General features: G+C 43.0%; 1 protein-coding gene and 1 long non-coding RNA gene across 2 annotated transcripts in view; one reads left to right on the top strand and one right to left on the bottom strand.

The window, feature by feature from the left end:
• The window catches only part of LOC118495071, a 15,559-nt gene extending 5,515 nt beyond the window's left edge, over positions 1-10,044 (top strand). Inside the window, exons 2-3 of the long non-coding RNA XR_004897385.1 lie at positions 8,817-8,821; positions 10,033-10,044. This is a non-coding gene — a long non-coding RNA (uncharacterized LOC118495071). The remainder of the gene's footprint in view (positions 1-8,816; positions 8,822-10,032) is intronic.
• LOC116046544 (von Willebrand factor A domain-containing protein 5A-like) overlaps positions 1-12,312 on the bottom strand; it is a 13,494-nt gene extending 1,182 nt beyond the window's left edge. The window contains exons 1-16 of the mRNA XM_031294917.2: positions 12,261-12,312; positions 11,809-12,011; positions 11,492-11,714; positions 10,329-10,495; positions 10,119-10,233; positions 9,853-10,001; positions 9,674-9,762; positions 9,225-9,369; positions 6,398-6,477; positions 6,179-6,293; positions 5,898-6,056; positions 5,661-5,764; positions 3,367-3,587; positions 890-958; positions 582-751; positions 55-178 (exon numbers count right to left, since the gene is read on the bottom strand). Coding sequence (XP_031150777.2) covers positions 55-178; positions 582-751; positions 890-958; positions 3,367-3,587; positions 5,661-5,764; positions 5,898-6,056; positions 6,179-6,293; positions 6,398-6,477; positions 9,225-9,369; positions 9,674-9,762; positions 9,853-10,001; positions 10,119-10,233; positions 10,329-10,495; positions 11,492-11,714; positions 11,809-12,011; positions 12,261-12,306 — 2,179 coding nt within the window. The 5' untranslated portion in view covers positions 12,307-12,312. The remainder of the gene's footprint in view (positions 1-54; positions 179-581; positions 752-889; positions 959-3,366; positions 3,588-5,660; positions 5,765-5,897; positions 6,057-6,178; positions 6,294-6,397; positions 6,478-9,224; positions 9,370-9,673; positions 9,763-9,852; positions 10,002-10,118; positions 10,234-10,328; positions 10,496-11,491; positions 11,715-11,808; positions 12,012-12,260) is intronic.

The raw sequence follows: 12,312 nt of genomic DNA, 5'->3' as shown, positions 1-12,312 counted from the left end.
TTCTGATTTTAACCAGCACACACTTAAACAGATTAGGACTTATTATCGTATTACCATTCTGGGCACGGAGCCATGACACCGCCTTCATAGCCAGAAGTTTCCACTCTTCCTGAGCATCCATCTTGAAACCATGGAGCCAGATCAGAGCCAGAATGGTGGCCCACACTCCATGTTTCACCTAATGCACCAAAGCAAAGAAAAACAGATGTTGAGAAGAAACAAAAACCAAAGAAAACAAAGGAGAAGCAGAATTACAGGGGAAAATGTGACAGCACAGTTTTTAACAGTTATTAAGTAACATTATTATATAGCCTACTAAATAAAATAAGACTTTTAGACTCATCTCCATTGATTGTTTGTGTCTTAGCTTAACTTTTTTTATTATATTACATAGCCTACTGCATAGCCTTGTTATTTCTTAGGTTCCTCTTTCAAGTTGTATTTATTTTCTCTTTTATAACTTTTATATGGAGTACTTAATTAAATCCATTTTTTAATAAATACCATCATTATTAACCATGTCATGAAACATGTTTTAAAATAAGTCCCATTATTAAGTTGTGTTGTTGACAGTGACTCACTGCTGAAGGTTTTGTGTTCTTAACCTCCTTGCTGGTCTTTCCCAATGCAGCAGCCAGAGCTGGATCCAGCACCCAGCAGCCAGACGCCTTCTGGAGGGAGACCAGCTGCAGCAAATCCTCTCTGGGTGTCAGCTGGTGCCCAATGCTCCCACAGTGAAATACGTGGAAACCTAAAATAAAGAGTAAATATAACAACTCTGTAACGTTTGAAAGAATAAAAAGTAATATAAAGTGAAAAGAACATTTAAGATGCATTAATTGATTTTGGCCACATGCAGGCAGAAAAACTCCACACCAAGCTGACGTACCATGTCCTTCAGACCGAGAAAACACACCATGTTCGTGCATGGCCACTTCAACCTCTCCAGCAGATAAGTCTGAGGAAATAAATCAAAGAAAGTGCAAAGATAAAAATGTTATTCTACTGGTATACATATTCATTTTAGCCTTTTTGAGACTATATTGCAGATGAGACCATTTGATCAGCTAACTACAGACAGTTTTATTTCAGGTTTGTATCCATGTACTTCATTTGTCCGAATCATGCTATTGCTTGCATATTTGAATATGGCTTCTATTTTTCCAATTAATGCATTAAAACATGTAAAGCTGGCTTGACTAGAAGAAAACATTATAAATCAATAAATATTTTTTATGATTAATCATTTTTATTTATTATTTAAACACACAAAACATACAATTCACAAGATGACCCCCCCCCAAAATAATAATATTGGGCTGAATGGAACCTTGGTCCCTGCAATCTGACATGGATCCTAGTCCAAAATTCCTGGACCTTGTTACGGTAAAGGACCATAGGACATGAAGCAATAGGCCATCCTCTGTCTTACATTTCCAACAATTTGGCGTGTCTTTCAATCCAAGTTTAAACAATCTGGAGGGAGTCCAGTAGAAACGATGCATAATCTGGAACTGAATGAGGCGTAACCTCACATCGTGTTAATGTTTAATATTCCTACAAATTGTGTCACAGGGCCGTGCAGAGACCTTTTGAGGGGCAGGGGCTCAAATTATGTCATCTTTATTTTAAAAACTATATATTTTACATTTTAACATAATACTAAATCCACAATACTGTACACCTCAAAATGAAATATGGAGCCTTACATTAAACTACAATCACACAAATATATCCAAAAAATGCAACCGTTGTCCAAGCAAAATGTAATCTTACATACAGTATCCAAACTGTATATAGAAAGTGCAATATGAAATTTTACATAATACTAAATCCACAATACTGTACACCTCAAAATGAAATATAGAGCCTTACAGTAGACTACATTCACACAAATACAAGATAATGAGATATCAAACCAGATAAACAGTTTAATTGTAGCCTATAACTGCAACCTGAGCTGACTATCAGATTTCTGTAGCAGTGGGCTAGTAGGCTTTGAATCAGAAAGGGATTTGCAAAGGTATGCAGCATGTTTCAGATTATTTTCTCAAAATATAAAGATGTCCTTTATTAATAAGTCAAAATGTATAAACCACCAACCTACACCGCAGACTACAAATAACCTAAGCTAATTTACCAAAGAAGTGACATGTTCTTTTAAGTGGGCTGCTGGTTGAGAGGCAGAAAGCACACACACACACACACACACACACACACACACACACACACACACACACACACACACTTCTGTTAATGTACAGAGAACTGCTGCTGCTGCACACACACACACACACACACACACACACACACACACACACTTCTGTTAACCTACAGAGAACTGCTGCTGTCTTCTCTTGTGTATCAGAGAATGAAACGGTGACGCTATAAGGCTATCACACGATGAGTAATTGTGGCCGCGGCAGCTCGTGCAGTTGCTGCGAAATGTCACTACTTCAAAGCTAGCTGCCGCTGCCACAAATTTAGCTTGCCTGCTGGCTGTTTTAATCCTGGAGGAGACTCGTTATCTAGCGGCAGCGGCTAGAGGCCTCTATAACAAACCAAACGTGCATGCATGCATTTTCATTCACTTCGAAAGCACACTTACTGGCACTTCAACTTTCTCTCGCTGTTGCTGGCTGTGCCGCCGCCGGACTTAATTGTATCTAAGTGGCGCGCCTGGCAGGAAGCGGACATGTGTCATGCGATAACCCTGGTCATCATGTGATATGAAGGTTTAGGTCGTTTTATCTAGCTAATTATTATTATTAAATATTCTTCTTAAACGGACCACTTGTGGACCATCATCAAAGAACAAATATGAACACACTCTTCATCCAGTGTTATATTCAGATCCCGTTCCAATTCTTTTTGAGGACTGACCAGGCTCCATCCCCCAGGTTCTGAATGAACATAGAATAATACACAGCAGCTACATGACCTTTACCATATTTCATCAACACCTTATCTAAACATGCTGGTGCCTTTTGGGACCCTCAAACATTTATGGAATTGTTATGTAACACATGGACATTAACTACCACAGTGCCAAGTCTTTAGACCACATTACAATTAACAGAGCATGTCAACTCTGGCTCTCTTTCACACAAACAAAAAAACAACAGTCACAGCAGCACATGAAAGTCACATCGTATTGCTGGTTTTTGATGTTTTTAACAGAAATATTATTTATCATAGTTATACATTTTGCTGATGAAATGAAGAAGAAGGCAGACTAGCCATGTCTATCACACATACGTCTTACTGTACTGAGCTGGGAATAAGCCACAGTTTTAAACATGAACACTGTAGTTGACCTGGACGGGTTTCTTGCCTTTAAATTTGTTCTTGGAAAAATATACTCACTGGGTGTGGGAACATTTCTGAGGACCAGAGGTCCTTGAATCGCCTTGCCATCTCCTTTGTTGACAGCAATGAAGGCAGTGAAGGCACTGCTTACTCCTGATTGGACACTGAGCTCCACCACCTTCTTCTTCACTTCTCCGTCTTGCTCTCCTCCTCTTTCTCCCTCCTCCTTCTCCAGGGAGCGAATCAGAGTCCTAGCAGCCAACCTGTGGACTGTTAATCTGCAGACAGGAGAGAGATGTAAACACAGGTGGATTTCACTGTTGGATTCAAATGTTGTTTTACTGTACCGTGTCTCTTTTAGGTTACGTTGTAAACAGCATATTTAATAGAAAAGCCCACATAGGCACCATTGCAGGTGAATGAAAACATCTGAATGTGCTGCCTAAAATCAATTCAAGCACATTAAAATTATATTTAGGGCCCGAGCACCGACAGCGGCGAAGGCCCTATTGAAACTGAAGGAATTATTATTCTTTTCTGCAAATGAATCACCTTTTTGAGGGGCTTAACATACTCAAAAACTCACCAAAATTGGCGGTCGCATCAATCCTGGGGAAGTTTACGTATTTTAAGGGTTTCGGGAATAGCCACACAAAAATGGCTCGCTAGCGCCCCCTACAAAGTTAAAAAAATGGAGCCCCTGCAGTACGTTTAACGTAGACTAACGAAACTTGGTACACATATGTAGCATGACAAGACGTACAGAAAAGCTTATTGGAGCCATACCCTGAACCCAACAGGAAGTCCGCCATTTTGAATTGAAGGTTCGAAATTAGTGTGATTTTGGCCATTTCCACATGTCGTACTTTAACAAACTCCTCCTAGAGATTTCATCCGATCAACTTCAAATTTGATCTGCACCATCTTAAGACATTAAAGATGAAAAGTTATAGGGCATGGCCGTGGCGGGGGGGCCATTTTGTGCGTTTCGCCATTGAAACAGGAAGTGGGTGTAACTTGAGTGTACATTGTCCAATTGGCTCAAAACTTTTCAGGATTCTTAAGAGTCTAACCTTGACAACATCTACAGGCCGATATTGGCTCAAAGACATAGTGCCCCTTAGTGGCAACAGGAAGTAGACCTAAAAGTCAAGGTGCTATACTAACTCCTCCTAGAGATTTCATCCGATGGAGTTCAAATTTGGTCTGTACCATCTCAACACCTTAAAGATGAAAAGTTATTAATAGAAAAACTTTTCGTCAAACTTTGTGGCCGTGGCGTGGCGGCCATTTTGAGCATTTATCAATGAACGAAGAAGTTGTTGTAACTTTAGTGTACATTGTCCAATTTGGCCAACATTTCTCACGAGTGACAAGGGTCCAGGCCTGAGGAGATTTATAGGCCAAAATTGACTTTTGGTCATAGCGCCCCCCGCTGGCAACAGGAAATCAGCCTTCTCTGACAAACATCATCCGATTTACATGAAACTTATAATGTGTGGTCTACATGTGATACTGAGCTGCCCCCTATACTTTAACCATGCCCACTTACTCAGGCCACGCCCCCTTTCATAACATTTGAACCGTTTAAGGTAGAGTCTTGTGTGAGGTATCATTGAACTCAGCAGAGTTCCTTCTTCAATAGTGATGGTTTGGCCCGCCCCCTATCCTTAAGCCACGCCCCCTTTCATAACATTTGAACCGTTTAAGGTAGACCCTTGTGTGAGGTATCATTGAACTCAGCAGAGAGTTCCTTATTCATTGGTGATGGTTTGGCCCGCCCCCCTATGCTTAAGCCACGCCCCCTTTCATAACTGGTGACCCATTTAAGGTAGTCTTATGTGAGGTATCAATGTTCATTGAAAGGACTAGATGTTGCAATCCCTAGCATTTGCACCACTTCAAATTGGGGAGTTTTTGAAGGATCGCTGCTATAAGGCTTAACCAGCAGGACACATCGTCAGTTGTGTACCACAGCATCACAGGGTGTTTCGGCCAATTATCACAATACACCCTCTCAGCAGAGACTTCCTTTTTTATTGGTAAAGGTTTGCCCCGACCCCTATGCTTTGACTAATGAACTGTATGACGTAGAGTCTTATGTGAGGTATCATTGAACTCAGCAGGGAGTTCCCTTTTCATTGGTGATGATTTGCAGTGTCTGAGTGCCACGCAAATGCACAGTGCGGCGTCTGCCAGTAACCCGGACGCGCGCAGAGGTGCGAGGGCCCGTCCAACGCTGCTTGCAGCTTTAATACCCTTTGTAACCATTTCAAATTTACCCATACAACCAAAATAAACTCTGCATTCCAGTCAGTAACTTCTGCTGTCTGACCCAAATCCTGTTTTACCCAGTGTCCTCTGCAGGTTTGAGACTGAAGTGGAGCTGGTTCTGAGAGGGATGACCTGCCAGGCTGTACTTCACCGTCACACAGCCCTCCACTGCCTCTGAACTCTGAGAAAGTATTACAGTGTTGAAATCCATTTTCATAATTACACAAAAATCACTGTAATCCATATTTTTCAAACCTGACACATCTATCCAAAGAGGTACTTCACTATGAGAAGTGAAGATGTGCTGCTCTTACCTGTCCAGTGAGCTGGGCATAAACCAGTGACCTTTGACCATCGAAAAGTGCTGTGATTGGTGGAGAGAGAGCAGTGACAGACACTCCCTTTGGCAAATCCCACTTGACTGAGATGTCCACCACAGTTGGTTGCAGAGCAAAACGCAGCGACTGCATCACCTGATGAGTAAAAACAGTTTACTTGGGAGAGCCACTGGGTTTTTACACAATGTATTTACTTACATTTGTAATCATGTCTTAGCATTTTCAATCACATGTATATAACTACTATGATGTCTTACTTTGGGTTCCATCCTGTCAGTCCCTGTGATGAACTGAGCGTGACCTCCTCCTTCCTTGGCCAACCCGTTGATAAGAGCAGAGCTGGCCGCTTTCCCAATCCCAAAAGAGAAACACCTACAATACAGTAGTTTTCTTTAAATACACAACGCATTAGAACACCGGAGATATTCGGGTAATTGGGCGGGTGTTTGTTATGCTTTGTGTTCTTGTGGTTTTACCTGTGGGAACCTGAATTCCTCTTCACCAGATTTATAACTTCTTTGGTGTTCCTCACCTCTCCGTCAGTAAAGACAAATAGCTAGGGAGAAGAGTTTACATATCACTCTAAGTTGCATCAGGAGAAGCTCTCCCAGCTAGGCGTGCCTGACTCCACCTGCAGGTGGATCACTGACTTCCTGTCTGACAGGAAGCAGCATGTGAAGCTGGGGAAACATGTCTCCGACTCACAGACCATCAGCACCGGATCGCCCCAGGGCTGCGTTCTTTCTCCTCTGCTCTTCTCCCTGTACACCAACAGCTGCACCTCCAGTCACCAGTCTGTCAAGCTTCTGAAGTTTGCGGACGACACCTCCCTCATCGGACTCATCTCTGATGGAGACGAGTCCGCCTACAGGTGGGAGGCTGACCACCTGGTGACCTGGTGCAAGCAAAACAATCTAGAGCTCAATGCTCTAAAGACAGTGGAGATGGTTGTGGACTTCAGAAAGAACCCAGCCTCACCTGCCCCCATCACCCTCTGTAGCTCCACAATTGACACTGTGGAGTCTTTCCGCTTCCTGAGAACTACCATCTCCCAGGACCTCAAGTGGGAGCTGAACATCAGCTCCCTCGTCAAGAAAGCACAACAGAGGATGTACTTCCTGCGGCAGCTGAAGAAATTCAACCTGCCAAAGACAATGATGGTGCACTTCTACACAGCCATCATTGAGTCCATCCTCACATCCTCCATCACCATCTGGTACGCTGCTGCCACTGCCAAGGACAAGGGCAGGCTGCAGCGTGTCATTCGGTCAGCTGAGAAGGTGATTGGCTGCAATCTGCCGCCGCTCCAGGACCTATACGCCACCAGGACTCTGAAGCGTGCTGGAAAGATTATGGCTGACCCCTCCCACCCCGGACACAAGCTCTTTGAGCCACTCCCCTCTGGCAGGAGGCTGAGGTCCATCAGGACCAAAACCTCACGCCACATAAACAGTTTTTTCCCCTCCGCCACTAGCCTTCTAAACAAGGCCCGGAAACCACCCTGACTCTCTCCATACTTCTCCTCTGGCTCCTCATGCCACTGTACCTACTCTGCTGTAGCGTTCCTTTTTACTACTGTTTAACTTATTTTACTATTTATTTAAATTTATTTTATCGTTATTAATACATACTGTGTGTATATGTTTATACTTATATTGTTTATATTCTTTTTATCCTTCTTATATTTGAATGTGTGACATGCTCCAACAACACCATGACAAATTCCTTGTATGTGCAACGTACTTGGCAATAAAGCCCTTTCTGATTCTGATTCTGATCATACCCAGAAGCATGCAGCTTGTGCTGAAAGTGAACCACATCATTTTCTGAGAGTTGTGTTAGATTACTGTTTCAGTAGTCTGGATCAACGAAGGTACATTTCCAGGATAATTGCCTGTCCCTCACCTTCCGCTCTCTGTGTGTTGCCATCCTCAAAATCTGTTTGCTTCGGGAAACAACAACAAACTTCGAGCTAGCAAGCTTCATGCTAAAAATTATATTATTTAAGAACATTTGGATCGTACAACAAGGCAGGCCTGCTTGGTTCTTTTGGGGAATGATTGCAAAGATTTACAAAGAATATGTTTATGGCATTTACTATCTAACTGGGACCGTTTGGTGGGGATTGCTACAGATGAAATACACACAGCAATACACTGGTAAAAACAAATAACAAACAAAAAACGCTTAACCATATATCCAGCTAATTTAAATAGGTCACGTTGAACTGTTAAGAGCTGTCAACTAATTACCACTTGGTACCACTTTTTAGGACAGAATCTTGAGGGGCTGCTGAGTGTGTAGAGAGTCTCATCAGAAACAGACGTGTCTCTGAGCCATATTTTCTCAGCACAGAAGACCCAATTTCCAACAACTCACACTGGAACGCCTCATTTGAATGAAACTCCCACCTTTTGCATGCCCTGATCTTAACCCAAGTGGTGTGAACTTTCTATTGGACTTCTGTGCCAGTTATGGATTGCTCATAACAAATGCATGTTCTAATGTGAGCTAAGTGCACCTTGTATAACAAACTGGACTGAATCTAAAGGCACAGCTTAGGTATGGAGAGTGTCCAGTATGGGGGCCTCAAGATTGCATTTTTGCTTTTTGTAAATAACATGGTTCTGCTGGCTTCTTCAGATCGTGATCTACAGTGGGCATTGGGATGAGTTGTGGTCCAGAATAAAGCAGCGAGGTCAGATGAGGGTCAGCACCTCCAAGTCTCTTTTGCCCTAAAAGAACTCAGCTGAGATGGTCTGCATTTCTGATTTGGATACCACCTGGATGCCTCCCTATGGAGGTGTTCCGGGCATATCTAACTGGGAAGAGATGTTGTAAGGGTTTACATATCCCATCTGGCCTGAGAATTGCCTCAGAATGCCCCAGCTGGAGGACAAGTCCGGGGAGAAGAATAGGCTACCTTTTGCCACCACAACCTGGACCTTACCAAATTACCAGGTAAGCCATGAATCAGAAACAGACTTGGTTCTAAGATGTCTATTCTCAGTGTAATGTTTAGGACCAAATTTCAACCAAAATACCAACAACTTGCTTCATGCTGAAATACTTTAATCACTCTTCCACTGCATCTCTTCTCCCATCTTTGCACCATGACCACTGTGACACAAACATACCAAACAGATGGAAAAATTCCAAACAATCATAGCATTGTAGTTCTGTCAAACAGAGACAGTTTTAATTTATTATTAGTGTTGAGGACTTAATTTCATGTCATTTTTACTGGCTCAAGATTCTTTTTCAACCTGTGTGTGTGTGTGAGTGTGTGTGTGTGTGTGTTACTTGTCTAGGTTGACTGGAAATGCAGGGCTGGCTGTAAATATGTTCGAGGGGAGTCAGGATCTCTGTTCCTTCCAGATCACCGCCCATCGTATTAACTTTCTTCAGAGCCTCTTCCATGGTCTTCTCATTGTACTCCACACTCTTACTGCCACCACACACGTACAAATGGAGGAGTTCAGATGGTGGGTGGTTGTGTAACACTACCATCTTCTACAGAACAACTTGGAATTCACATCCATTCTCAGACCAACTTTTCTAAAGTATAACCACAATCTTGTAGGTTTAATTCATTTTAAAATGTTGGGAGTGAACATTTAAAAACATTTACGTTAAATATAATCAATTGTTTTGCAGAATCAGCCAATATCAATAATTAGTCTGCCGATAGAGCTAACATAAGTTACACATGTACAATCAGTGATATCAAGTGTCATGAGTGAGTGACTTACGGGAAGATGTGTTCATAGCTGGACCCAAAACTGTAGATGTTGAAATAGCAGCCCATTGGTAAGCTCTTCAACAGGAGCAGCAGAGTATCCTTAAGGGAAGAGAGAAAAGATAGTGAAGGCCACTGTGTCAGAGGGACACTGTGAATGATTTAATGACAGAACTAACACATAATGAATACCCTTGCACACTTTATACGGGACCCTGCCATACTGCCAGATCTATCTAGTAAGAACACAAACTCTGCACATGAGGCGTCTGAAGACATCACAGCCTGGGGGAACTCAGGGTACAGGCTCAGCATCACCACTGGATCACCCATCAGAGTGCCTGAAACACAGAGGAGAGACAGAAAAATTAGCACAAATCTGGCTTTGCATAACTTATTCCAACATATGCAACGAATCAGTTGGAAGATGAAGATAATGAATGATAATGTGAACTTACCAGGCTTGGCAGAGGCCTGTCCTGCCTCCACCACAGCGGTGGGCTGGTGGGCATCTTTGTAATAAATCAGCAGTTCAACATCTCTGTCGAACTTGTGTCCTGCAGCCATCTTGACCTGCAGTTCACAAAACACACTCATTAAATAAAATGATATATCTTGCTTTCATTATTGAGGAATTCACACAGCAGACACATCAGCCATCTACTTACCATAGCCTGGGTTTGCTCTGTGTTGAGGTACTGGAGAGCGTCCAGGGGACAGTTGGACTCTACTTTAGAGACTGGACGAGGAGAGGACACTCGGGCAGAGAAAGACAGACTGTAGGGCACCAGAGAGGCTGGAACAGAGGTCACCTGGATACAAACATCTTTACTTCCTGTAAATAACATGAGATAAGTTTGGGAATACTGTAAGAGCAACACATTCTCACTCCCATCACGTAAAATACGGACACCTGGTCAGGTGCCTATGGCGTTATTATTGACACTAAAAGTCTCCTTTAGCATCATATCAAAACATGCTTTATCTAAACACGCTTGGTCAGGACTACTGGCGTCACTTTTGATGCAGTTAGGTTAAGGAAAAGATCGTGGGTGGGCTTATAAAAGGTACGTTTCTGTGAAACGCGGGACAAGAACGGAACAGCTGGGTTTAGGAACAGCAGAACGCTACAGTTGGGTTTAGGAAAAGAACAACAGGACAGTTGGGTTTAGGTGACACGCGGGACACAGACCCTGGCCTGTAGAGTGAAAGTCCTGTGTTGTTTGACCCATCCACCAACCCAACCATGCCCACTACGCAGAATTTCGGGCTATCATACTACTCGCTATCGTTGTCGCTCCTAATACTACGTCATCTTCAAGCGCTGCGTAGCTGCTGCTATACCCGGTGCGTTCTACACACACGCTGAAGGGTGCTTTTTGCATCGTATTTGACGCTGACAGCCACTGCCCAAGCGTCCGTATTTTATGAGTTCGGAGTGATAACAGGTTGGTAAGAGACATTACAAAGTGAGAATATTTGGTCCAGCAGAACTTTTGGTAAGAAACACTGAATGTAAACAAAACTTGTATTTGTTTACAAGAAAACTCAGTACAGCATTTATAAGTGTTTAGATACAAGAAGTTATATCAGCCAGAATAAAGTTTTCTATAATATCAATATGGTTTTCGCCCTCAAAATCCCAGATTGTTTAGCGTGTACCTGGCAGCACAATTGGAAGACTATGGAAGACTACTACAAATGGAGTTGTGAGATGATCTGTTCTGCCACTGTATTGGACATTGGGTTTTGAACCAATTTGTATGGACAAGTGTGGTGTGCACTAAGCTGAAGTTGTAATTCCTGATGATGGTGTGCCTGAGTTTCCTACCCCGAGGTTGGTAGCGAGGGTTGAGCACAGCAGGCAGACAAAACCTCAGCCCTTCATCAGCCTGCACAGCCAGCTCAGTGATGTACTCCAGCCTGATGGAGGCGCTCTCTCCTGGACGCAGACTGCCCACACTCAGAGAGAATATATCTGGACTCTGATCACTCTCCTCCAACAGGAAGACCTCCCTACCGGAGCTCAAAGCATCATCATACTCCTCACGAGCCTGGAGAACAGACGACAAATGTGAGTAACATTTACTGTGTTTGCTCTGTTTTTAGGCTCCATTGTAGTGAGTAAGTCTTTACTGTCCAGCTCACCTTCTGTTTCTCCTTCACCTCAGCTACAATCTCTGTCTGTCCGATCTTAGCACTGAAGTGACAGACAGCAGCATCTCCAGGCAGAGGGAAGACAAAAACAGCCTCTAGTAGTTTGTCCTCCTTGTTCTCATAGTTCAGAGTGGAGACCACTGTAGCCACATGGTCCCTCACCTCCAGCTCCACCTCCACGCTCTTCAGAGGAACTAACCAAGAAACAGAAGGAAACACAATGAAACACAACTTAGGTTTATTCTTACTTGAATCGTTGCATTTAACCAAGAGGTGTCCCTGTTAACCAAGCTGATAGTTAAACGCCTCTGTCTGCAAAGTATGCAAAGCAGGATAAAATTAGTGCCCGATAGCAATTACAGCTAACATACATGTAAGCCTTTGCATTTCAAGTGAATACATGAGTACAAAAAAGTAATGGAGAAAATCTAACAGCTCTGTACCTGGTTCCTCCTGGGAAGTTAGCAGACCCCAGCAGTTCACCATCATACCTGT

Source organism: Sander lucioperca, chromosome 5 (assembly GCF_008315115.2).
Source record: "Sander lucioperca isolate FBNREF2018 chromosome 5, SLUC_FBN_1.2, whole genome shotgun sequence".
Taxonomy (NCBI): Eukaryota; Metazoa; Chordata; class Actinopteri; order Perciformes; family Percidae; genus Sander; species Sander lucioperca.
The sequence above is the reverse complement of the archived record's forward strand: the minus strand, read 5'-3'. Positions and strand labels throughout refer to the sequence as shown.